General features: G+C 30.2%; 4 protein-coding genes across 6 annotated transcripts; 2 read left to right on the top strand and 2 right to left on the bottom strand.

Annotated features, from left to right (window-relative positions):
* The first annotated feature begins 4,431 nt into the window (after positions 1–4,431).
* On the top strand, positions 4,432–10,083 carry LOC126834548 (ribonuclease Z, mitochondrial). Its single transcript, XM_050566554.1, has 14 exons — positions 4,432–4,693; positions 4,771–4,957; positions 5,472–5,638; positions 5,715–5,863; positions 5,956–6,198; positions 6,697–6,841; positions 7,267–7,427; positions 7,581–7,637; positions 7,706–7,763; positions 7,857–8,066; positions 8,138–8,453; positions 8,521–8,704; positions 9,012–9,238; positions 9,794–10,083. The coding sequence occupies exons 1-14, from the start codon at positions 4,488–4,490 to the stop codon at positions 9,929–9,931; spliced, it is 2,448 nt and encodes an 815-aa protein (XP_050422511.1). The 5' UTR covers positions 4,432–4,487; the 3' UTR covers positions 9,932–10,083.
* A 155-nt stretch (positions 10,084–10,238) lies between these two features.
* LOC126834549 (E3 ubiquitin-protein ligase RING2) lies at positions 10,239–11,842 on the bottom strand. Its single transcript, XM_050566555.1, has 3 exons — positions 11,537–11,842; positions 10,846–11,456; positions 10,239–10,762 (listed from the first exon to the last, which is right to left on the bottom strand). Exons 1-3 carry the CDS (start codon positions 11,731–11,733, stop codon positions 10,557–10,559), a joined length of 1,014 nt encoding a protein of 337 aa, XP_050422512.1. The 5' UTR covers positions 11,734–11,842; the 3' UTR covers positions 10,239–10,556.
* Positions 11,843–12,056: 214 nt separating this feature from the next.
* Positions 12,057–14,455, top strand: LOC126834367 (uncharacterized). 3 transcript variants are annotated; one of them, XM_050566234.1, is made up of 8 exons: positions 12,058–12,322; positions 12,429–12,620; positions 12,716–12,907; positions 12,983–13,186; positions 13,267–13,420; positions 13,571–13,712; positions 13,778–13,947; positions 14,042–14,455. In XM_050566234.1, the coding sequence occupies exons 2-8, from the start codon at positions 12,542–12,544 to the stop codon at positions 14,277–14,279; spliced, it is 1,179 nt and encodes a 392-aa protein (XP_050422191.1). In that variant the 5' UTR covers positions 12,058–12,322; positions 12,429–12,541; the 3' UTR covers positions 14,280–14,455. The 3 variants fall into 3 exon arrangements, with proteins under 3 accessions (XP_050422192.1, XP_050422191.1, XP_050422190.1); XM_050566235.1 differs by having other exon boundaries at positions 12,057–12,620; positions 13,781–13,947; XM_050566233.1 differs by having other exon boundaries at positions 12,058–12,620.
* Positions 14,456–15,042: 587 nt separating this feature from the next.
* LOC126834139 (DNA topoisomerase 3-alpha) lies at positions 15,043–22,290 on the bottom strand. The gene is made up of 19 exons (XM_050565852.1): positions 21,840–22,290; positions 21,561–21,770; positions 21,293–21,426; positions 21,036–21,154; positions 20,795–20,965; positions 20,542–20,717; positions 19,980–20,160; positions 19,679–19,786; positions 19,268–19,380; positions 18,671–18,875; positions 18,321–18,504; positions 17,873–17,960; positions 17,539–17,799; positions 17,147–17,351; positions 16,505–16,597; positions 16,284–16,320; positions 15,845–16,044; positions 15,703–15,753; positions 15,043–15,289 (listed from the first exon to the last, which is right to left on the bottom strand). Exons 1-19 carry the CDS (start codon positions 22,023–22,025, stop codon positions 15,255–15,257), a joined length of 2,757 nt encoding a protein of 918 aa, XP_050421809.1. The 5' UTR covers positions 22,026–22,290; the 3' UTR covers positions 15,043–15,254.
* Positions 22,291–22,460: the final 170 nt, after the last annotated feature.

Genomic DNA, 22,460 nt, shown 5'->3' with positions numbered 1-22,460 from the left:
TCCTAGTCAGGAGAGGAGGGATAGGGAAGGGGGAATCCCACCCTATACTCTCATTTTGCCTGTAGCCTATTCCTGTATTCCTCCCATCCTGCCGCCCTCTGGATATATCTCTATTTTAATCTCCTGAAGATGCGGTGAGTCGTATCAATTTGAATAATACTAATAATTATTATGACTATTATACTTAAAAGAAAATAGCTGATAAAATTATTATTATCACTTATTAGGGTGAATCTCCCTGAAACCTCTCTGATGTTCTGTACAAATTGATCACGGACCATTGTGTACAAAATACAAACACTCATTGATTTTCGTCTGTAATTTGTATAATACATTCTTTTGTACGTGATAATTAAAATGAGTGACGGCAGTAAACGCTTAAGTGGTTCTGCTTATAAAAAAGCTTCTAAATTAAAATTAGAAAGAGAGCAAAAAGTTGTTTCTCAAACGGCAAAATTGACTTCTTATTTAAGTAATCAACGTCCATCAACCTCCAAACTGCCATGTGAAACAGAGTCTCAATCTCATTTGATTGCAAATGAGCCGAGTAGTAAAAAGAAATTAAAACAACCAACGTCTTGAACGTAAATTAATTCAGTTTTTGATAAATAAACAATTTTATGAACTGTTTAGTAAACCTCCTCCTCTAAGTCCTCTTGAAACCATTGCGACCGAAAATGAATTAACTGAGAATGCGGAGAGACAATTAAATACTTCTTCTAATACACCTTAGTAAGGCATACAAATTTAATGAATTTATTTATTCTACTTAGTATTATTCTCAATATATTTATAAAAATTTATAATTTGATTTTGACTAGTTTAGACGTTTAGTATGTATATGAATATGATTTATGAATCTAATAATATTGAAGTATACATCAATCTTAAATTAAAAAATAATTAGGGACGAGACTAGGGGGGTTGTAGTGATGTTACTTTTAATTTATGTATTCTTTATCCTAGATGGACTTAATTGCTTATTAGTTTATGAACAAAAAATATACTTTTATGTATAACTAATATGTGGACATGTCATATTCAGTTTACTTACCGGCGTTTCATTGTTGGACACTGCTAAAGGTGACGTACCCACCGCGGACAACGACATTGGTTTCGGTATTGGTAATCGAGACGGCTTCGACTTCGGCGAAGGCGGTATTTCTGAGATGGGGCTTAACATTCTTCCCTGTTGATGAATTTAAAAAAAAATACCGTTATTTATATAATTATTATTTGTTAAAAACTTCATTATTTTCTGTTTAGTTTTATTATAAGTCTACTATAAATTTAATTTGTATTTTTCTCCTGGTCAGGAGAGGAGGGATAGGGGAGGGGAAATTCCACCCTTTACTCTCATTTTCCTTTATATATAATATAAAGTATATATTATATATATCTGACAGTTAGAGACGTATTTACCCTAGGGCTAACCAGGGCTGTAGTTTGTGTTGATTTCTCGATTAATGTCGTCGTTTGAACCGCCACACTCTTGACTATAACTGTCGTTTGTGTGGAGACACTGACCGATGTATTATGTGGCACTGTCTGATCAACCATCGTCGGTTGCGGTTCAGCGGTGTTAACCGGCATCCAGATGTGTTGCATATCCACCTACAACGACGAAGGCGGGAAAAACGATTTGAGTATTACAAGTTTTTAAGTTGTTATGTGGACATAAGTCATATTCAGCGTACTTACCGGCTGCGGATATACAGGCATTGCGAAAATTGGCCTCGCAGGATACAGTTGTTCGAAAAGCAACGCCGGGTCCACCGTCTGGTCGAACACCACCTGAAACGGCGTATATATATATATATAGTATCGAAATTGTAAAAATAACATTTGGTTTTGTTGTCCGGTAAATAATACGTCGACAATTAAAATGCCCTGCCCTGACACGAAAAAGTGGTTAAGTGTTTTCAACGCTTGCTTTATCGTTATTAATGGCTAGTTCACATGTAAAGCGTTTACAATTACAATGCAGTTGCTAAGACTGATAAGACGCGCGATCTTCTCTTTTCTCTTTCCTCGCGTTTCCCTAGCTTGGGTCTTGCGGCTCTGGTGCACTGGAGACGACATCGCTATCGTTCATGACAGCGATGACATTTATCACAACTATCTATGTTAAATATCGTTTTTCCTCGATTTGCCCAGTTTCCTTTAGTCTTACGGGGGGTGAACCCTTTTGCATATAGGTCCCGGACCGATCCAGACAGATTGGCGGCCTCAGAATGGTCAAAACACCCTTCCTTGGTCAAAATCCTACAAAAATTTATTTGTTGACTTGCCGTCGTTACGCGTTGATACGCGGAAATAACACAGCACAAATCTCAAAATGTCATAGTTGAAATTTGAAAACGGGGTGTTTTTCGCTAATTACTCGGCCGTTGCGGCAGAGAGGAGGTCATGCGACACCGCGTTGGAATTGTAGAGTAGTCCTTTATCTACCGAGACTTAGCGCGCGAGAATCCGGCACTTATAAGTTATAAGTGCCGAAACAACACTACACTCAGGCAACCGGTCGGTTTCGCGTCTTAACCCCATTTTTCCTGGCGATCCTTCCGGGATGAACTACAAAAGTCAGGCAACAACAGCCCCGAATGACACAGCTACCAAATGATGTGTTAACCTCTTATAATAAGTAAACGTGTATGATGTAAAAGCTTATAATTTTTACATACCCAGAAATTCGTGTATCCGTCCATTTCCGTTCAAGTTATTCAACACGAAAGGAATATAAATCAAAAAAATAATACAATATTTTTGCACGTAAACTCTATGAGAGACGAAATGCAAATAACAAAATATTGCTGGTAACGCTTTATTTATAAAAGTTTTTTTAGAAATTACTTAGCAATGATTTAGCCGGTAAATATAATTTCCAAAATCAAGTTAACGTATGTTTATTAAATAGACGAGCCGTGTAAATTTTAGGATTTAAAATGCACGTGTTAAGCTAACGGCACAAGCAACTTTTTTCATAATTACAATATAATTCGTTATTTTTCGAAAATAAAGTTATTAAAAAATTATACAAAAATCGGTTAATCTATTCTAGACCATACTGATTACTGAACTTAAAAAATCTAAAGCTAAAGCATGGAACTTTACCAATAAAACTCTAGCTTGCCAAAATTGCACGACTCTAATGCAATAGGGGTCATTCCATGCCAAATCACCTAATGTGTGTGCGAATGGATTTTTGAAATGCCTCAGACTTACATATCCTATGCAAATGTTCCACATAAAACCAAAAAAGTGAAGCAAACAATTTTTTATAATTTTTTTTGCACTTAGGCGATGCTATATTCTGAACATTTGTTGTGAAAACCCCTTAAGTTCACGATCACGTTACTTAATGACTGATTATGATATCGTAATGGAACTTTCACTGAACAATTTTAATTTAAGTGCTCTTTTTCATAATATAACTATAGCTAGTTTTATCTTTCCAGAATGACACAGTGCGACCACTGTTTTTTAATTCAGGTAAATAATTTTCAAAATAGTATCGGACTTCCAAGTTGCTAATCTTATTCTATCCGGATGATTCAAAAAACGTATTGAGTGTGACATTTATTGTGTTTTTGTCGGTACAAAAAACATATTTTCGATTGACAAATACCAAAGTTGAAACCAATAGAGTAATTATAAGACATTGTAAAACATTTTCTTATGATGAAGTAGACGCAATTTTAAGACTAAATATTATTCAAAAATTAGACTGAATAGGGCTAATATAACTTGTATGAAAAAAAAATCTGTTTTGAAAAATACAATTTGTATTCAATCAATGATATTGTTTAGTAAACACCAGCTGCGTCGCTGTCTGTTTAATTAATTTCAAATTGTACAATTTAAATTTTAACGCCACCAGGTTGGCACCAGTCTGTATACTTCACAGTAGCATTGATTAAATATAATGTATAGTTTTTATATATTTTGCCAGTTTATTTATATTAAGTAATTTTTTTTTTAACTTAACTACGTCATAATTAGAAGGGAAAAATGAAACTGAACGTCTTGGCTTTTGTTTTATTTTATTGTACCTATTCGTATTTTGTTACAGTGCCTTTTTTTTCAAGATTTCCCTCTCATCGTCTAAATAGATCCATTAAACTGGTATTTTTTTTTTAAGTGATATTCGCTGTAAATACCTATAAATTATAATAATGTTAATTAGTCTATATTTATAACCGTTTTATTTAACTAATTCTAATTCGTTTTTAGAACTAAGTAAAACACTTTGCGCACGACGGGTGGTCGTGGCCGACCGGCCGCGGCGGTGTCTGAAAATACGGCATAACAAAAAATATTGTTTTGTAATATTGTGCGACATCTATGAATAGTATAGAACACTAAATAACGTGTTTCCGTTCAATGATTAATTTCTTGATAGTACATATCTCTACTCTAGCGTTATCATTTATCGTTTATAATTATTACAAAATGTGTCCTCTCGGTTGGCGGTATTCACGTGTGATATGTGGCGAAGAAGCAACACTAACGTTTTAAAATTTCCCGGATTCATGGCCAACAATAATACCCCTCAAACCGCAATTGTTCGACAAAACCGAATCAAGGTGAAAGGGAAATCAAAATTTCCTCCGGGTATTGTGAAATTTCAAATACTAGGTAGTGGAGCCAATGGCGCTCCCAGGTGTCTGTATTTATTTACAGACCATTCCAGGTAATTTTCGTTATGCCGTTCGCAGGTAATATCCGTGTTGTAGATAATGTTTTCATGGCTATGCTTACATTCCATAGATATTTGTTCAATTGTGGCGAAGGGACCCAGAGGTTAGCGCATGAACATAAAATGAAATTATCCAAGTTGGAACATGTGTTTATCACCCATTCGAGTTGGTTAAATATTGGTGGTTTACCGGGATTGGCATTAACTGTTCAAGATGTTGGTGTACCAAACATTGAGCTTCATGGGCCAAAAGGACTAGTAAGAAAACACAATATTATTATTACTATAATCTGTACATTATTTTGTTTTTTAATATTGTTAATAAGTTTTAAAGAAAATTATTCACATAATTCAAGTATACACCGTATTTGGCTCCACTAATGTATCTGTGTATTAAATATCCAGATAAACATAATTTCAGTTGTTTAAAAAACTACAATATAATAAACAATAATAATTTGATATCCTGATAATTTGATAGCATATAAATATTTTATATCCTAAAATCTAAGTACAAAATTGTAAATACAAGTATTAAAAGTCTCAAAACAATTCAAATAAAACCATACAAATATATTTTAATCAGTAATGCTAACTTATTAGATTTTTAAAATTTTTCAAATATTTATATTTCTAAGTTAAATAAAAAGTTTGTAGAGCGTTGATGGGAAATACTTTGGGCTGATGAAATTTGATTACTTGGTCTAATTTGTTTTCATAGGTCGAATGAGTACTATTAAACATGTTATCTAATTATTAAATTATTTAACAGGAAGAATTATTTGTTGCCACTAAACGATTTGTTGTGTTACGTGATCTCAAAATAACAGAAAGTAAAAGTGATCCTTATAAACCATTTGAAGACAATGCAATATTGATAAATTATGTACCTCTGTTGTCGAATAAACGTGATATTGATCATCGATCGTTATCTGAAAAGTAATTATTAATATATTATAAATAACCAGTATACTATGTCTTGTTATTTGTCTGTTTACAATAAAAATTTGTTTAGCTCAATTCTTAGTAGTAATGTACAATCTTCACTAACGCTAGATAATTCATCAGACGATGATACAAACTATTATGACTACGCAGAAATGGATAGTTCGTCTAAGAAAGATAAAAATAAACGTAAAAGAAGCACTTCTGATTCAAGAGCAGGCAAGTTAAAAAATAATATTTTAATTTATTTTATTATTTTATACAAAAAGTAGAATATAACCAATTTTAACTTGTGATTGTGCTTGTTCCAGATGAAAAAAAGTTCATTACTGATTATCCTATAAATAGAATTAGTAATATGGCAATGTCATATGTTTGTCGACTAAAACCCAAACCAGGATTATTGGATTTAGATGAATGTGTTAAACACAATGTTCCTCCGGGACCATTACTTGGCCAATTAAAATCCGGTAAAGATATCACTTTACCCGATGGTACATTGGTTAAATCTAGTGATGTAACGTCTCCAGAAGATCCTGGTCCAGTTTTTATCGGTAAAATTGTATACTACATCAGAGTTGTATACTAGCTTAACAACATCATTTTAATTTGTGTTGTTTTAGTCAAATTTAATTAATTGTACTGTATTAATTAAATTTTCTTTTTAAGTTTCTTTTAATCATAATCTATTTGGTCTCTCATGTTTTTGTTTATTGGTGCAACTTTCTAACTATCTTATATGCTTAATTATTCCCGAATTGATTTACCTTATCACTTCACACATCCGATCACAATATTCTCAGCTATTTCCATGTACCTTTCATCTCATTTATTAACTCGGCACCACTCGCTACTCGCTTCTGTACATTAATACTAGTAACACCGTACATTGACTTTTAATGGTTCTTTTCTGTCACGCAATACCTATGTTACCTCTTTCTAATCATTTATTAGAAAAATTAATTAAATACACATTATCATTACATAAACTCACGCTAATATGTAATATTAGAGATAGGTTATTGTATGTTTATTGGTTAATAATGTTTTAGTGGTTGAATGTCCAAGCGAAGACTACATAGATGCATTATATAACGAGCCTATTTTTTCAAAACATCAAAAGAATGTATCGAATAAAGATGATATTGCATTTATGGTTGTGCATTTTACTCCACAAGAAGTACGGAATAACGCAAGGTATTTAAATTTTAAAAAAAGCCAGTACAGTGGGAACAGAATATATTGGGTTCAGAAAGATTCAGAATTTTGTTTTTTGAAAATTTATAGTGGACATAATTCTTTATAGAAAAAATGTATTTTCTTAAATTTGTACGGGAAGCGGTAAAATTCTTTTATTTTTGGCCTTATTAAGTATGATTTCTGATCTACAGATTTTTTGCATGAAATATTTGGTCCAACAGTTAAAAATATATCATGGGTCTATACACAATAATAAATAATCACACCTAATTTTAAACAATACCTTCTCTGCTTGGCATCAAAGCTAAATCATAGTATACTATCTAACACAGAAAGATAGTGTAGTTTATTTTTATAGCGGTTTATACATTTCTTAGTAAAAACCTCACTAAATACTAGTTTGTATTAAATATGTTTTTCAGATATCAATCTTGGATGCAATTATTTCATTCAGAAACATATCACTTATTGATGAATGATGAAAATAAATGTTTAGGCAGTACAGCTATTCATCGAATTCAATATAAGTTAAATATGTTAGACGAACAAATATTTCCTTTACTTAAAGACGATGGAATACCTGGTGAGACTAAACATCATGTTAATTAAAAAAAAAAAAGTTAGTTATTATGACTAATTATTAATTTGTATTTTTTCTAATTGAAGCGTAGTAATAGTAATTGTATAAAAGAGGATCGATAAGAAATAATAACTTTTAGTTTTTTTTTATCTTTAGTCGTTGCCAGTAGTGAAAACGAACTTCATAATGATGCTACTAACTCAACTTCTAATGGTAAGTAGTCATAATAGGTAGATTAATTAAACCTTCATAATTCTTATTATTATGTATTATGTTTTTAGTAATAAATGGAAGAACAAATTTAACATTTAACCTAAGACCCAAAAAAGACATTGACATGTAAGAAGTAAAATAATTATTCAAAATAATCATGAATTATTACAGTATTGAAATAAATATAATAATGATGTATACCATTTTTTTTTAATTCAGATCAAGTACCCTCCGTTTAAATATAGAAGAATTTAAAGCAGAAACATTTTTAGTAGAAGGATATGAAGAAATGTTAACGCAAGTCAAACAAAATATTTTAACTGCAAAAATTACAGACTCCGATTCTTACCCTTGGATTACATTCCTCGGTACTGGATCATGCATACCGAGTAAAACGAGAAACACAAGCGGTATATTGATGTATACTGGGTAAGAAATTGTATATAATATTATACGTAAATGGTACGAATATTTATAAATTAAAATTGAATTTTGTTTAGTGTGAATGAATGTGTGTTGTTAGACTGCGGCGAAGGGACGTACGGCCAATTAGTCAGACATTTTGGCGTATCTGGCTCCGAACAAGTTTTGAGCGATCTTAGAGCCATTTACGTTTCGCATTTACACGCGGACCATCATATAGGATTAATTGGACTTTTAACAGTGCGTCAGAATATGCGTAGAAACGGAACGATTACACCTGACCGGTCAGTCTATCTCCTGGCTCCTATTCAAATTATGACTTGGTTAAATTTTTACCACAGACGATTTGCAGAACTTAACAATGAATTTCAAATTGTTTCTAATGCCGATTTGGTAATGTTTAAATTTGATATAGTTTCAATTTAAAAATTATATTATACCAAAAATTTTTTTTTTTTAGGATTTTGAATCTTCAAAGGCTACAAATGTAATTGATTTATTCAAACAAACAAGTATGAAAAACATAGAAACTACATTAGTAAAACACTGTCCTAACGCTTTTGGTGTATCGTTCACTCATGTAAACGGCTGGAAAGTAACGTATTCAGGCGATACTATGCCTTGTGAATCATTAGTAAAATTAGGTGTGTATCATATTTTAGTAACTAATTAAATCTATTAGCGAAGACATAGAAGTGAAGTTGAAAGATATTAGCCGTAAGATAATGTATTTTGGTTTTGTTCACGGATGTAATATTTTTTATGGTTTAAAAATTAGTATTTTTTGCGGGGAATAGTTGAAAATTAAATAACTTGAAATAAATTTAAAAAAAAAACACTTCCCTTCTTTTATATTTAAAGAAACCATATTTTTCCAAGGCCTTAACCAGATTACATTACGCCAAACTATGACTGTAACGGTTGACACTTATTTAACACATATTTATCTAGGGAAAAACAGTGATCTTCTAATTCACGAATCCACCATGGAGGATCAGCTATTATCTGAAGCTAGACGTAAAATGCATTCGACCATGTCTCAAGCTATAAACATTGGTAAAAAGATGAACGCCAAATTTACTCTTTTAACACATTTCAGTCAACGGTATGCGAAAATTCCATATATTGCGAACGATGACTTTCCAGAAAATGTTGGAATAGCGTTTGACAACATGGAGGTAATTATTATCCGAGCAGTGCTTTTTGTAAATTAGCATGACTTATCTGTTTTTTTAAATCAACGCTAAGTACTGTATTTTATGAGATAGTGGATTATAGATTGTTTTTATGGAATATTAGAATTTGGAAGTTGTTATATTTTCCATAAGTTAATTACAATTTTTTTTACATGGAACTCACAAAAGAACAGTTTATGAAAGACAATAATAATCTTGTTTTGTGTGCTGTTCCTAAATAAATAAAGCTCTCTGATGACGATAAAAATTTGAGTTTGAATTTGTCGACAGATACGGAGCTAACAAATATTTTTGGGTTTTTTTTTTTAAAGGTTGTATTACATGGGTATTATTTTCACCAATTAATGCGTACTTTAAATCATCTGTATTAAAACTTATTATCTTTATTTTTGTGCTTTAATTCAGCTTGCACATATTTTGTCTATTTACAGAGTAGTCCTATTTGAATTTTCGAAATTAGCAAAACAAAAAATTTTGTTGAAAACAATATTTTTTTTATACTTAAATAACATTAAACATTTTTAATGATTTTTGTAGATAAAACCGAGCGACATGCATAAGTTACCGTTATTGTATCCCGCGCTTAAGATGATATTTGCAGAACATTACGAAGAAATGGAAGCAAAGTGCTTTAAGCTTAAATTAAAAGAAGAAAAAGCTCGTGCTTTACTGTAACTTAAACTGTACTTTTAACTTAAATAAAACTGTACCATGTTGTAGCATTTAAAATGATGTAAATAATTATATATAGTGATAAATTCCACTATTGTTTTAGATTTAACTGCAAATGTTGAATAATATTTTGATGGTGATGTCAATTAAATGAATATATTTTGTTATGAAAAATTTATTTTATTGTGTACTCAACAACAAATTAAGGCATTTTGGCCAAAAGTTGAAATTTTTTTAATTTTTTCATGTCAGTCGAAAAAAAAATGTATTTCTTAAAAATTATGATTTTATTAAAGTATTAATGGTCAGATTCGTCTTTTAAATAAAACATTTAACATATATTTGTCACAATAAAAATGAAATTCATTCTAAAATTAAGTGAATAATTAATACTTTAAAATCAATACATTTTACAAAATGCTACCCTCAACTCATTAATCTAAAAATAAAACTACTCGGCAGTTACTAAAATTTAAAACATACATTTTTTAATTTTTAAAAAAGTCGATTCACACAATTAAGTTAATACATTAAATGTATTAAATTTTATAAATAAAAATCAATGAAAGTACTTAGTAGGTTATACATAAACCTGAGAAACAAAAATTATTTATGACAATCAAAAATTTCAATTGAATGAATAAAACATTTCTAATGGTTTGTTTACTTTCCAAAATTTGTCATGAACTTGTCGTAATGTCTGATTTCCGTTAAGTGGAACAAATTGACCGGCATTTGGTGCAACGTAAATTAAAAAATTCAGAGGACGATCTGGAAGTTCAGCACCAAGGTCTAATGTCAATCTCATTGCTAAATACTTGCTCAAATGATCGACTAAAAAAACGTAATGAAGTCATATTAATAAAAGTAACTAACAAATCATGGTATTAAAATACAAATGATTTTATTATGTTTACCTGTAGCATTGCCGGTAGTTTTAATGTAGCGCACTGAATTTTCTTTGAGTACTCTTATTAACTGATTATCACTTCCCATTTCAGTAGGATGTGGTTTAAATACTAATTCAATTTCATCCAAAGTTGCACCTCTTGACGTTCCGTCACCTTCAGTTATTTCAGATCTATCTGCAGATGAAGAAGCTGGTCCGTCATTTTCAGATATCATAACAGATTTGATTTTTTTTGCAACTTTTGCTTGAACAACTGTTCTAGTTACATTATCTTTACTGGGACCTAAAGAAGGAGTCTTTGGAGTGGAAGATGAACCACCTTCATTTTGTTCATCTTGCTGATTCTTTTTGGTGCGCTGTAAACGGTTTTGGGTTTGTATTTTGATGCCTTCGTTAATAGACTGTACTAGGTTAGCTTGGCTGTGACTCTTATTAAGTTTTTCCAACACTCTGGTCTGATGAGCTTCATACTCGTCTCGACTAGGATATATTTTCGAAATCAGCAGATCGAAATTTGGATCAGGACGCAATGATCGCTTCGATACTAACTTCTTACGGCAAGTAGGACATTCTTTGTTGCCTGAACGCAACGCGGTTACAATACAATCTGAACAAAACCTAAAAGTGACATCAAATTGTTTTTCATATTATATATTGTTGTGTACACTATAACTTCTTTACTGTGCTACCGAAATTACCTGTGAAGACATTCTTTGGTAGTCATGGTCTTTTTAAGCATGTCCAAGCATATCGGACACATCAGTTCACTGTGTAAGCTCCTGGGAGAAACTGCGATTTCCGTGCTGTCCGTAATGGCCTCCTGCGGTTTTCTGTGCAGCTCGTAAAGCGACAGTTCCCAAGTCTTGCTCAAACCCATAGGATCCGCCGACGCCATGACTCCAGTGCAATACGACACTATATGGTTTGCTTTATTCAAAACGCGAACTCGGGATATGTCACCATTTTACATATTTTTGGCTTACCACAACCTCTATCACATTATCATTCTTTATCGTTCCGACTTTTTTGTTATTATTATTTATTTACACGCACCGCGCAGTGTGGCAAACACGATTTGTCGCCGTCGGACACTGGCAACACTGTACAGCGGACCTGTGGCTTGTGGAAACTGGTTACCGAATAGTGGAGCAACAGCAGCTCTGTGGAGGGTTTCCAGAGATTTACCGTAAAATCTCATACGCCGTCACTTAACACTGATAGTACTGTGTAGTATTCTTTCCACTGCCTACTGCTACAATTGTATATCAATGTATATATATATATATACCTATACAAAAGGCATAACACACAATAATAATATAATAGGGAATACTGAATTGTGAATGTGTGTGCGCGAGTATGTGAAAGATACCAAAAGAAACGATTTTGTTACATGTGTCATGTGCGCGTGTAAAGAGGATATGGTCTCGTAATACGTGAAATAATTAGATAAAACCGAATCCGGATGGAGATTTAGGATAAATGTATGTTATATTATTGTAGTTCTGTAGAACTGTGAACGAACACAGTTCACGTCTACGTTGTTTCAAGTGCGCGGTTATATTATTTTCGTGAGTTTAAAATGTGTAGTTGTTTAAGAAAATTGGCTACTTTCTACGAGGCGTTTCAATGAAGAAATTATGTCGCCACCGACTATGAGTATTCAGCATCCAAATTTCGGGAAATGACAATGAGAGAAAATTATGAATTTGATCCGAGCAAGATTATGGCTGGCAGTCGTTTTAATTTCGTCCGTCTTCCAAACCGTTTTTTCACACTCGAGTAAATTGATTTCATATAATATCGTTTGTTTAAAAATTACCGACTGATGTGAACGGAGCTAATCAATTATTATATTATGTTATTCGTTACTCTAGACAACAGAACGATCGAAAGATGTAATGGTACCGATTCGGATTGCCTGAAATGTGATGTAGATGGATTTTGCAAAAAATGCAGGAAATTTTTAATCGTCACTACGGGCCAATGCGTTGATACTTGTCCATCAGGATATGAATACACGTGGTCAACAAATGATCATCAAATGGGTCGTGTATGCTCTTTAACAGGTTAATCATTTGTCTATTAACTAATTGCACGCTTAATTTACAATATTATTAACTTTACAATGTCTATTATTTCAGATAAAGCAGTGTTTGGTAATTTAAAATTATCTGGTCAAACTATTGCAATTGCAGTTGGTATCATCATTGGATTTGTCATTTGTTCGACCATTTTACTAGTTGTCGGAATGACAATCAAGTTTAAAAAATGTGCACACTTTAGATCAAAAACTCGTATGTCTCCTAGTTTAGGACCGCTAACTAATGGTTCTCATCGAAGTCAAGGTACATATTTTCTCAATCATCCAGTTGTATCATTATAGATTATTTGTTAGATGTATCATTTTTCCTACTTTGTTTTATAGAAAGTGACGACTGTGATAGACTAGAGTTCTTTAAACAGTTGGATAACTTACGACCAGAGGCTCCGGTTTTTTTATCTATGTTAAATGAAACGAGGAAACAAGTGCGTGAGCTTCAAGGTCCTAGTCGACAACATTCTGCTATCCAAGCCTATCGGTAATATCACATGAAATATACATTATAAACATTTTTTTAAAATGTATTTTCAAAGACATTTGGAGGCATAGGTTCTGCATTTTTTTTTATGTCTTACTATTTAGTTAAATAATTATCGTTAAGTCATGTAGTATGTAACTTGAATTTCAGGCCAGTTTTAAAAGATTTATCTAGGATTTTAATATTATTAAATAAAGAAGACTGCTATATAAATCCACCTGCAGACTGGGAAACTTTATTAGCTTGGGGTGATAGAGTATTGCGAAGATATAAAAAACAGCATCCCATAATGGTAAACTAATAACAATTATAGGTTTGTCTACCAAGAACGGGTTTTTAATTTGTTTATGTATTTAGCAGGCGACTCAACCAAATACCAATGAACACTTCAACGATAAACCAATTCAGCTAACGACATTCACAAATAGCAAAAAACATAGACCATTATCTGCATCTTCATCGTCACCATCTCGAATTAAACAATTAGCGATCTCAGTGTTTGATGACAATTATAGTGATCACAATAGGTAATAATGCAAAATTTTATCAAGTATTTATTATTTATGTTTTTTTTAAGTATTTATTTAATTTTTGATAAATTTAACAAATGTACTTTCTCAGGCATCAAGATGAAAATGATGAAGTCATCATGTTGAAAGAGAAAACTATGTCCAGTTTTGGTCGATCTACTAGTCCTGCCTCTTTTTCATTACTAAATACTAATGCATCGAAAAGTATGTTAGTAGCCGAGTGGAATGCCGAGGTCCCTCCTTACAATTGTTATTCGACCACCACCGATGATGATGATTTTTTCACGCTTGGCTTTAGGCCACAAGATGAAATAACAACAGAACTCTAAGATTTTTATTTACATATTTAGACTATTTTATTCTTGGAGAATTGTTATGATTTAGTCAAGAGAGCGACTACCAAAACTATTTTGTATTATATTGTCCCATTTATTATTATTATTATTTATAAATAAGTATTTATAATTTATTGTATCAAAAAGGTATATCAAACTCGAAATAACAATGTATATAAATTTTAAATAATAAAATTTTTTTAATTTTATAAATTTGAAGTGTGATTTTTTTTAGTTTTGACTGATTATATGTATATATATATATGTAGGTAGATAGATCACACCATATACTTTTTTGGCACCCTAATTTTAAATGCCAACCTTTAATTATTATACAATTTGTTGCTCTCATTTCGTTATCATATTTCATGTGTCAGTAAACTATTTATATATATTTAACCAATGCTTAACATTACTAATACTATAAGATTGGTAGTAATTATACTATTATTATCAGTAATTATTAAAACATTAAGTATATGTAGAATTTATACTTGATGGTGTCATTTTATAATCGACAGAAAAGTAATAATGAACAAATACATTTTTCTTCCTTGTACTACATGGTTATATTAATGTAAGGTTAATACATTTAAATTAAATACTACTAAAACAAAATAATTTATTAGTGTTTACCAATAAAAATACCAACATAAATATTATCCTTCTTATCATTATATTAGACAAAAAGGAATCATAGTGTAATAAGTATGATATTATTAATCAGTCTTTATTTGTTTGTAAAGCCAAAATGTATATATTTTTTTCTCTCTAAAAATTTGACTGTCATAAAATTGAAACGTTTATACTTAATAACATAATTACAGCTGTCTCTATTATAATTTAAATCTTGAATAATACAATATCAAATCTTTTATCATTATGATTATTAGCAAGTTATCTATTTGGTATAATATATACCGTATAACAATATATCGTATTAATTTTATTTTTAAATAGTTTTCTTTATTAGGTAATTTGTGGACAGTTTCTCCTCGTATGACCTGTTATGAGTACAAAAATAATAATTAAATTTACAGAAATCATAAATAAAATACATACTAATAATAATAATGGAGGGATTGGGGGGCTGATTTTTATGTAAAGCGAAGAAGAAGAGAAACATAAAAATTGTATAACATCAAATTTAATTTTTCTAGTGCTGGTCAAAATTTCACTTAATAGATGAACAAATCTATGCTTTAATAAAACTCAAGTTTAAGACTACAACTATAAGACCAGAAGCTAAAATTTGTGAGGATCGATAAGTAACATTACTGTTGACTTGTTTAATTTGGCCATATTATCTACCCCATAAAAATTTTTAATTAAAAATACATGTACAACCAATTATAAGCAAGCTTCGAGCAACGTATTATCGTACAAAGAAAATTATGTAAGAACAAAACAAGTATACCTGTTTGTTTACAATGTCCACATTTTCGTTGCCCTTGTCCATTTTGCTGGTCTGTTCAAAAAAAAAAATGTATTACATTATGAAAAAGTATTGTAAAGTACACATCAATATATCAAAATAGTTTTCACTAGTTTTTACATACTATTTCTAGCTCTAAAAGTATTGTTCGTAACACCAGTATTATTATTTCGATTGTTCATAGGTTGATGGGTACTGGTAACAGATGATCCAGAAGACTGATCGGCCCACAGGAAAAATGAGCACTTATTAGGGTCAGATACTGGTTTAGAGCACGCATAAAACTGACGACCTTTGTTCGCTGTTTCTTTATTAACAGTTAGTCTGAAAAATGTAATACTTCATTAAAATCATCAATTACTATAACTTATAGCTTATTGAACATTAGAAGTATGACTATAAGACCAGTTTGTATTAAATTTCTATTTAGATATTTGTTTATTAATATTGAATTTTTTAAAGAATACGAAAAAGTAAAATAAATAAATTGGGATTGGAAGTCGCACACTCTAAATAGTAACCTTATAAATCATAATAACATAACAAATAATTCATTTACTTACAGTTTAGCAGCTTCTCCACAGTTACAGCAAACTTGATCTTTAAAACAAACATTAATTGTATAATTTATTAGTATTTAATTAATAAAATATTTTTTACGTAACAGCTAAATGTATAATTTGGTACTTTCCGATAAAAATTTGATCTTTTCCTATTGGGGACAGTTGAACTTATTATCAAGGCGTTGCTTTCATAACCCTGGTTAAGTAATATTGATATTTACCAGTATTGACGGGTTGTGCTACTGGCGGCCTCTGATGATTGTTTGCTTGATACTGCTGTCTAGTATTATTCGTATTATTGTCACGCGGTGGACCTGTAATAAGTATTTTACTTAATTAAATTAAATAGTTATGAATCAATTCTATTCTTGTTGTAATACAATTTTTTTGTTTGCTTATTGTTTTTTGGGGTTACTTTTTATATTTCTAGATCATCACTCGAACTAGTCATGCAATTTATACAATTACACGACATTTTTTTAAATTTATTTCAGACAACCCATTTTTCTTTCTTTTATTGTTCATTCCGGAAATTAATAAATAGCCTTTATATATTGACATGACATACTTGAACTAACTCAATAGTTTTTCCGGTTTTTCTCTATTTTGATAATTTTAAGATATTCATTGTACATATTATATCTTACTACCAATTCTCATATCTATAACACTTGTTTTATTTTATTTTAGCTTCAATGTGATATTGACTCGATAGAGTTGATTCATAACAAACATTTCTAGATCTATCTTAAGCTTCCTATTTTAGTTCATTCATAATTTTGTTACGTTTATTTTAAGACATAACATTTAAGAACCTCATCGTTGAGATCAAATTATTTAAAAGAGACGATAAGAGTGCTCACCGTTATATCGGTTTGTAGTTTGAATATTATTTCTGTTTACGGTTGTAGAATTTGAACTTATAGCTGCACGGGATAAATTTACTTGAAGTATTTCACTTAATGTTGAATCACAGCCATTAATACACCCCGTAAAGATGTCGGGAAAATGTGGTCGCATACTTCTTTCCATGAATTTAAAGTTAATTAATTTTACATTCCCCGAACACTAAACAGGATATAACAGTTGGTAATTAATATTTATATGTATTAATAACAAATTGAAGTCTCTATTTAAAAATAGAAACAACTCAAAAGTATAAAATGTAATTGATTAACTTTTTATTATTACCTATGCAATGTTTTATTTTATATTAAGTATAAAATGTTTTGTTAAACAATTAACGGGGCCATACCTGAGGGCAATTATTGTCACTGACAGTTGCATCAACGACACTAGGAGGAAACCAAGATGAATTTCTACAAGTTGGATACGCAAGACAAGAAACAAAAAATCCTTGGTTATTAGAGCGCTGTTTTAACGTAAGAGAAGACTGTTTACAGGCAGGGCATTTACGAATTTCTTTTATCCTCATAGATTCATGCTGGCCATTGTTTTGATAAGCAATAGGTTGAGTTCTCAAGTATTTACCTAAAGATTGGTCTAATTTATCTACCTGAAATTTAAATATATTGTGTTATCAAATACCGTACGCTATTTTGTTAAGTATTAAAAATTCATTAACAAACTTGTTCGGTTGTTTTTATAAATACTTCCTTATAATTGGCTATTTGTTCTCTTAGAACAACATTTGGTGATTTAGTACCTTCACATATCCTAAATATTATAAAAATAAAAAATAAGTAAAACCAATACATGTAATTATTTTTACGAAAAAATTACCAGTAACCTAAATCAACTCATCAAAACCTTAACGTCAGACAACTTACTGGGAAACGAGTTAAGACGATTTAATAGTATGTGATGGGCGAAATATTAATCAATATTGTAATAATTTATAAAAAGTAAAACTCTAAATGAGGTGGCTTTACTGGGAGGTCTCTTTTTGTGTATGTTAAGTGATAAAACTTACTTAGTGTAAAAAAAAACGAACAAATTATAATATAATATAAAACTATGATATGTGTAAAATAAAAATATAGTTATTATTCGTAAGAAAACAACAGCTAATTTTACCTTTTTAAATCTGCCTCGAGTTTGGCTCTTAAATGTGGTTTGGACATTTCAAAACCCATGTTATCATAGCCTTCTACGAGGCCAATACCGAGTTCACCAGGAACGAAATATTTATTATTTTCTAGTCCCACATATGAACGTGACTTAATAGTTTCAATATGTTCAGCGTGTGTTGCATCAGTACCTGAAAAAAATAATAAAATAATAGGTTTGTTCAATATTTATACTTTGAACAAATATTACTATTAATAATATTAATGGAGTCGGGTAGTGGTAGTATAAAATTCATTTTTATCCTAAAGTTGTCAATTAATTGAAATTAAAATAATTTTAAAAAAGTAGTACTATACCTATGCCGTGTTTATCCATTAGGGTTATAAGATCAGATTCCGTAAGAAGATTGGGGGCACTTGTTTGACCACCGGTCATTTCTATTCCGGTAGGCATAAAAGTTTCGCCTTGATTATAATTATGGATCAATTTATTTGACCATTTTTCATAAGGATAAACCTCTAAGTAGTTCAAAGCTATAATTTGAAGCCCACTTGCCAAAAACTGTAACAACAATCAGTAAACAATTAGTTACATATTATATTCAAGGAGAAGTTGGAAAAAGATTAATAAATAAAACAATCAATACATTTATTAATAGTTAGTTAATTTAGATAAATTTTACGAAAATTCCATCTTATTGTTTTATAGTAGTTTTTGCAAACTTATACACGTTATACTCTACAATATACTAGATACAAATATTAAAGACCTTCAAATATTTGTTAATTTAATTAAAAGTAAATATAAATGTAAATGTTGAACTAAAGTAAGTGTGAAGTATGGAAATAATTGTTGTAGATGTCTCAGGATAAAATTTATCTCTAAAACTCAACAAATCTAATGCGAATGTACACCTTAAACTCCACTATTATTATTTTTGAAAATTTATTAACCTTTTCTCCATTAATTTCAATGTTAACAATGGTTTCTTGACCTTGAGCATCTTTAGATAAGCACGCTAAGAAATGCCTCACTACATATTCGTAGACTTTACGTTCTCTCGGGTCTGAAATACAAAAGTGATCATATTTTAATAGTAATAATTTATTAAAAGTTTATAGTTTCTATGTTAAGACAAAATATAAATGCATGGTAATTTTTTAATACATTTTGTTTTGTGTTAAACTGTATAATAAAGTCATATTATTGATTTTAGTTTTTAATGGGTGATGGACATAAAGATGGACGAACGAACACAGACGGCTGTGTCACTTTGTTAGTGTATCACACCTAAAGGTGAGCCACTAGGTATATTCTGACTAAACTAATAACATGTGATATAACGCAAATTGAATTAAACATACCTTGAAGCCCATTAGTATACTTAGTAGGATGTATAGGAGGATGAGCCTGATCAGACTTTTTCCCTTGTCTTGGAGAAGGACCATCATTCAAAACTCGTTCAGCAAAATCTAAAACAGTAAAAAAAAAAATTGAATTGTTTATCCTACAACTATTAGTCAATGTACTATTGTAGTCATTGTAATATTTGTAGTAATTGTAGTCAACTATTATACAATTGTTAGTCAATGGATTAGACATCAAACCCGGTACTTCAGACATCAGCTAATATTTTAAACAATGTATTAATTATAAATCACTTACCACCCCAATTGTTATCTTCAATATGTTGTTGGACTAAGTTAGACAAATTTAATTCTTTGGGAAATATATTTGTTTCCGTTCTCGGATAGCTAATGTATCCTTGACTGTAAAGTTTTTCAGCAATTTTCATCGTTTCTTTAGCATTTATTCCGAGTTTTCGACTAGCAGTCTTTTCTAGTTCCTAGAATAAAATTAATATCTAAATAAATCTGAATTTAACAAACTTATTCTAAAAAATAAGTTTTTTTATTAATATATAAACAAATATATTTATTTAAATATAACACAACTCATAGTACTGAGTACAGTAATTGACATTCAATTAATTGTCAAATGTTTTCCAAATAGGTATTTATATTTTACAAAACATAATTAATTAAATACAGTTCTTGTATTTAATTATTTATTAAACTGTGTAATATATAAATATTAAAACATGTCAATAACTGCTAAAAATCAATTATTATTTTATATGCATTGAAAATGTATGTTATACTTTTCATCACATTTACATTCATCCTATTTGTTCACAATTGTTATTATGTGTATAAATACTACTTACAATAGTATCGAGAGGTACTGGTCGCCATTTTGATTTTGGTTTCTTAGTTACATTTAAAATATGTGCAGTCCGATTTTCCATACAACGCTCAAATAGTACTCGACAAAATAGTTCATCAAATAATCTTCCTCGTTGCCACGTAAATTCTACATCGACGTCTTCAATTTTGTGATTAACTGTTAAAACGGTTGACCGAAAATTAAGAAATTTTGTTTTTTTTTAATACCTCAATATGTTTAAGCAAATAAGAAACCTTTAATTTTCCAAAACTGTTCAGGAATGAAATTTTCTATGTCTTTATACCGTTCAACAACAAATCCCAATGTAGGAAACTGACAACTACCATAACTTATTAAATTATTAGTTAATACATCGGGAAATACTTTTTGTAAACGCATTGTTTGATAACGAGTAAATGACGCACCTAAAATAGTTGTTAAAAGAAAATGATAATTTATATGCATAAAAAATTAACCATAATTGAACATATCTACCGATTCTTAAATCTAATTCACTTCTGACATTAACTGCATCACTAATATTTTTATTTGGAGGCCCCAAATTGGTCATGGCCCTCTGCACCGATTGTTTAGTTATCTCTGATAATATAGCTCTAAAAAAATCATACATAATGTAATAATTAAAAAGTAAAAAAATTGATAAATATTTATTAGATAGTCTTGTTTAAAACAAATTAATATCATGTACTTTATTAAAATAAATATTTAATTTAAATTTTGCTTAATTATACCTATACACTTGAATCCTAGGTTTAGCGTTTTTACAAACGTCAATTATTTCAAATCCAATATTTTCTCCTTCTCTATCAGCATCAGTCCATATAACTAATACATCACAAGACCTAATTTCCCGTTCTAATGTTTTCTATAATAATAACATAGTTTCACATTTAATAAAATATTTATACAGAAAATGTTACATAAAAAGTAGAACTAGCAAGTTTTCATACGTTAGCTCCCAACCAATAATTTAAAAATTATTATTATGACGTTCTATACCTTTATGTCAATACTATTTTTTGGGCACTCTTTAACAACAGGGGAATCAAACAAATCAAGTGGTGAACAACTATTCCACAAACGATATTGCCCTTGAAATTCATAACCAAGCAAATGCCCAGAAACCGATGTCATGATCATAGTACTTGGCGATCCTCTAAATGAATAGTTGAACTCGTAAATTTTATTGAACTTAGAAAGTCCTTCCCTCTGAAAAAATAGAATGACATTAGTGTATTAAATATTTATAAATTCTTTTTGTTTTCTTTAAATAATTACCATTCGACTAGTTCCATCAGACAAATGACGGGCAATATTTTTTGCAGCATCATTTTTTTCAGCTACATTTAAGACCCTCATTCTATTAGGATTTTTTACTTCATTTAACCTCTGGCAATATCGAATATAATTAACATTGTTACGGAAATTCGAAACATTTAAAAACAATTTCTTTATTTTGTTCATTCAATACGACTACATCAATATTTAACATTCACAGAAATACAAATAATATTAGTTATAATCACTGTAAAATTTATTTATTTTCTTTTGGGTTTATTTCTATACAAAAAGTTATTGTGTTGTTATTTTTTAAAAATACTACGAAAACAATTTTTACGTTAGAAATGACAATAAACACAAGATGCATAAATAATACTACAACGAGTAGTTTCGGAGTACCGACTACCGAATGAATTAAAGCTTAAGAGTTAACTGTAAAATAGGTATATGAAATATAAATTGGATAATATTTCATATTATTATTATTATATATTATTATAGCTGTACATGTGCTGATGCGCGGTACCCACTATCAGTAGCCAATTAAAGTAAATATATTTGATTGATAAGAAGAGTTTTTTGATAACAAGTTATCAACTTATCACTTGTTATTATTCC

This window comes from Adelges cooleyi, unplaced genomic scaffold, assembly GCF_023614345.1.
Source record: "Adelges cooleyi isolate 19-005CV unplaced genomic scaffold, UGA_ACOO_1.1 ACOO_flye_CR_arks_rails_tigmint_CR_PRNA_21, whole genome shotgun sequence".
Lineage (NCBI taxonomy): Eukaryota > Metazoa > Arthropoda > Insecta > Hemiptera > Adelgidae > Adelges > Adelges cooleyi.
The sequence above is the reverse complement of the archived record's forward strand: the minus strand, read 5'-3'. Positions and strand labels throughout refer to the sequence as shown.

Excerpts from the sequence above, each read along its gene's own strand:
- LOC126834548 (XM_050566554.1), top strand. The coding sequence starts at position 4,488 with ATGTGGCGAAGAAGCAACACTAACGTTTTAAAATTTCCCGGATTCATG. Across the intron at positions 7,428-7,580 it reads TAAAGACGATGGAATACCTG|TCGTTGCCAGTAGTGAAAAC; the intron begins GTGAGACTAAAC and ends TTTTATCTTTAG. Across the intron at positions 8,454-8,520 it reads TTGTTTCTAATGCCGATTTG|GATTTTGAATCTTCAAAGGC; the intron begins GTAATGTTTAAA and ends TTTTTTTTTTAG.
- LOC126834549 (XM_050566555.1), bottom strand. The coding sequence starts at position 11,733 with ATGGCGTCGGCGGATCCTATGGGTTTGAGCAAGACTTGGGAACTGTCG. Across the intron at positions 11,457-11,536 it reads ACCAAAGAATGTCTTCACAG|GTTTTGTTCAGATTGTATTG; the intron begins GTAATTTCGGTA and ends TGTCACTTTTAG. Across the intron at positions 10,763-10,845 it reads AACTACCGGCAATGCTACAG|TCGATCATTTGAGCAAGTAT; the intron begins GTAAACATAATA and ends ACGTTTTTTTAG.
- LOC126834367 (XM_050566234.1), top strand. The coding sequence starts at position 12,542 with ATGAATTTGATCCGAGCAAGATTATGGCTGGCAGTCGTTTTAATTTCG. Across the intron at positions 12,621-12,715 it reads AACCGTTTTTTCACACTCGA|ACAACAGAACGATCGAAAGA; the intron begins GTAAATTGATTT and ends TCGTTACTCTAG. Across the intron at positions 13,948-14,041 it reads AATTATAGTGATCACAATAG|GCATCAAGATGAAAATGATG; the intron begins GTAATAATGCAA and ends GTACTTTCTCAG.
- LOC126834139 (XM_050565852.1), bottom strand. The coding sequence starts at position 22,025 with ATGAACAAAATAAAGAAATTGTTTTTAAATGTTTCGAATTTCCGTAAC. Across the intron at positions 18,876-19,267 it reads TTGAAATTAATGGAGAAAAG|TTTTTGGCAAGTGGGCTTCA; the intron begins GTTAATAAATTT and ends TTGTTGTTACAG. Across the intron at positions 16,321-16,504 it reads AGCACAACCCGTCAATACTG|ATCAAGTTTGCTGTAACTGT; the intron begins GTAAATATCAAT and ends TTTGTTTTAAAG.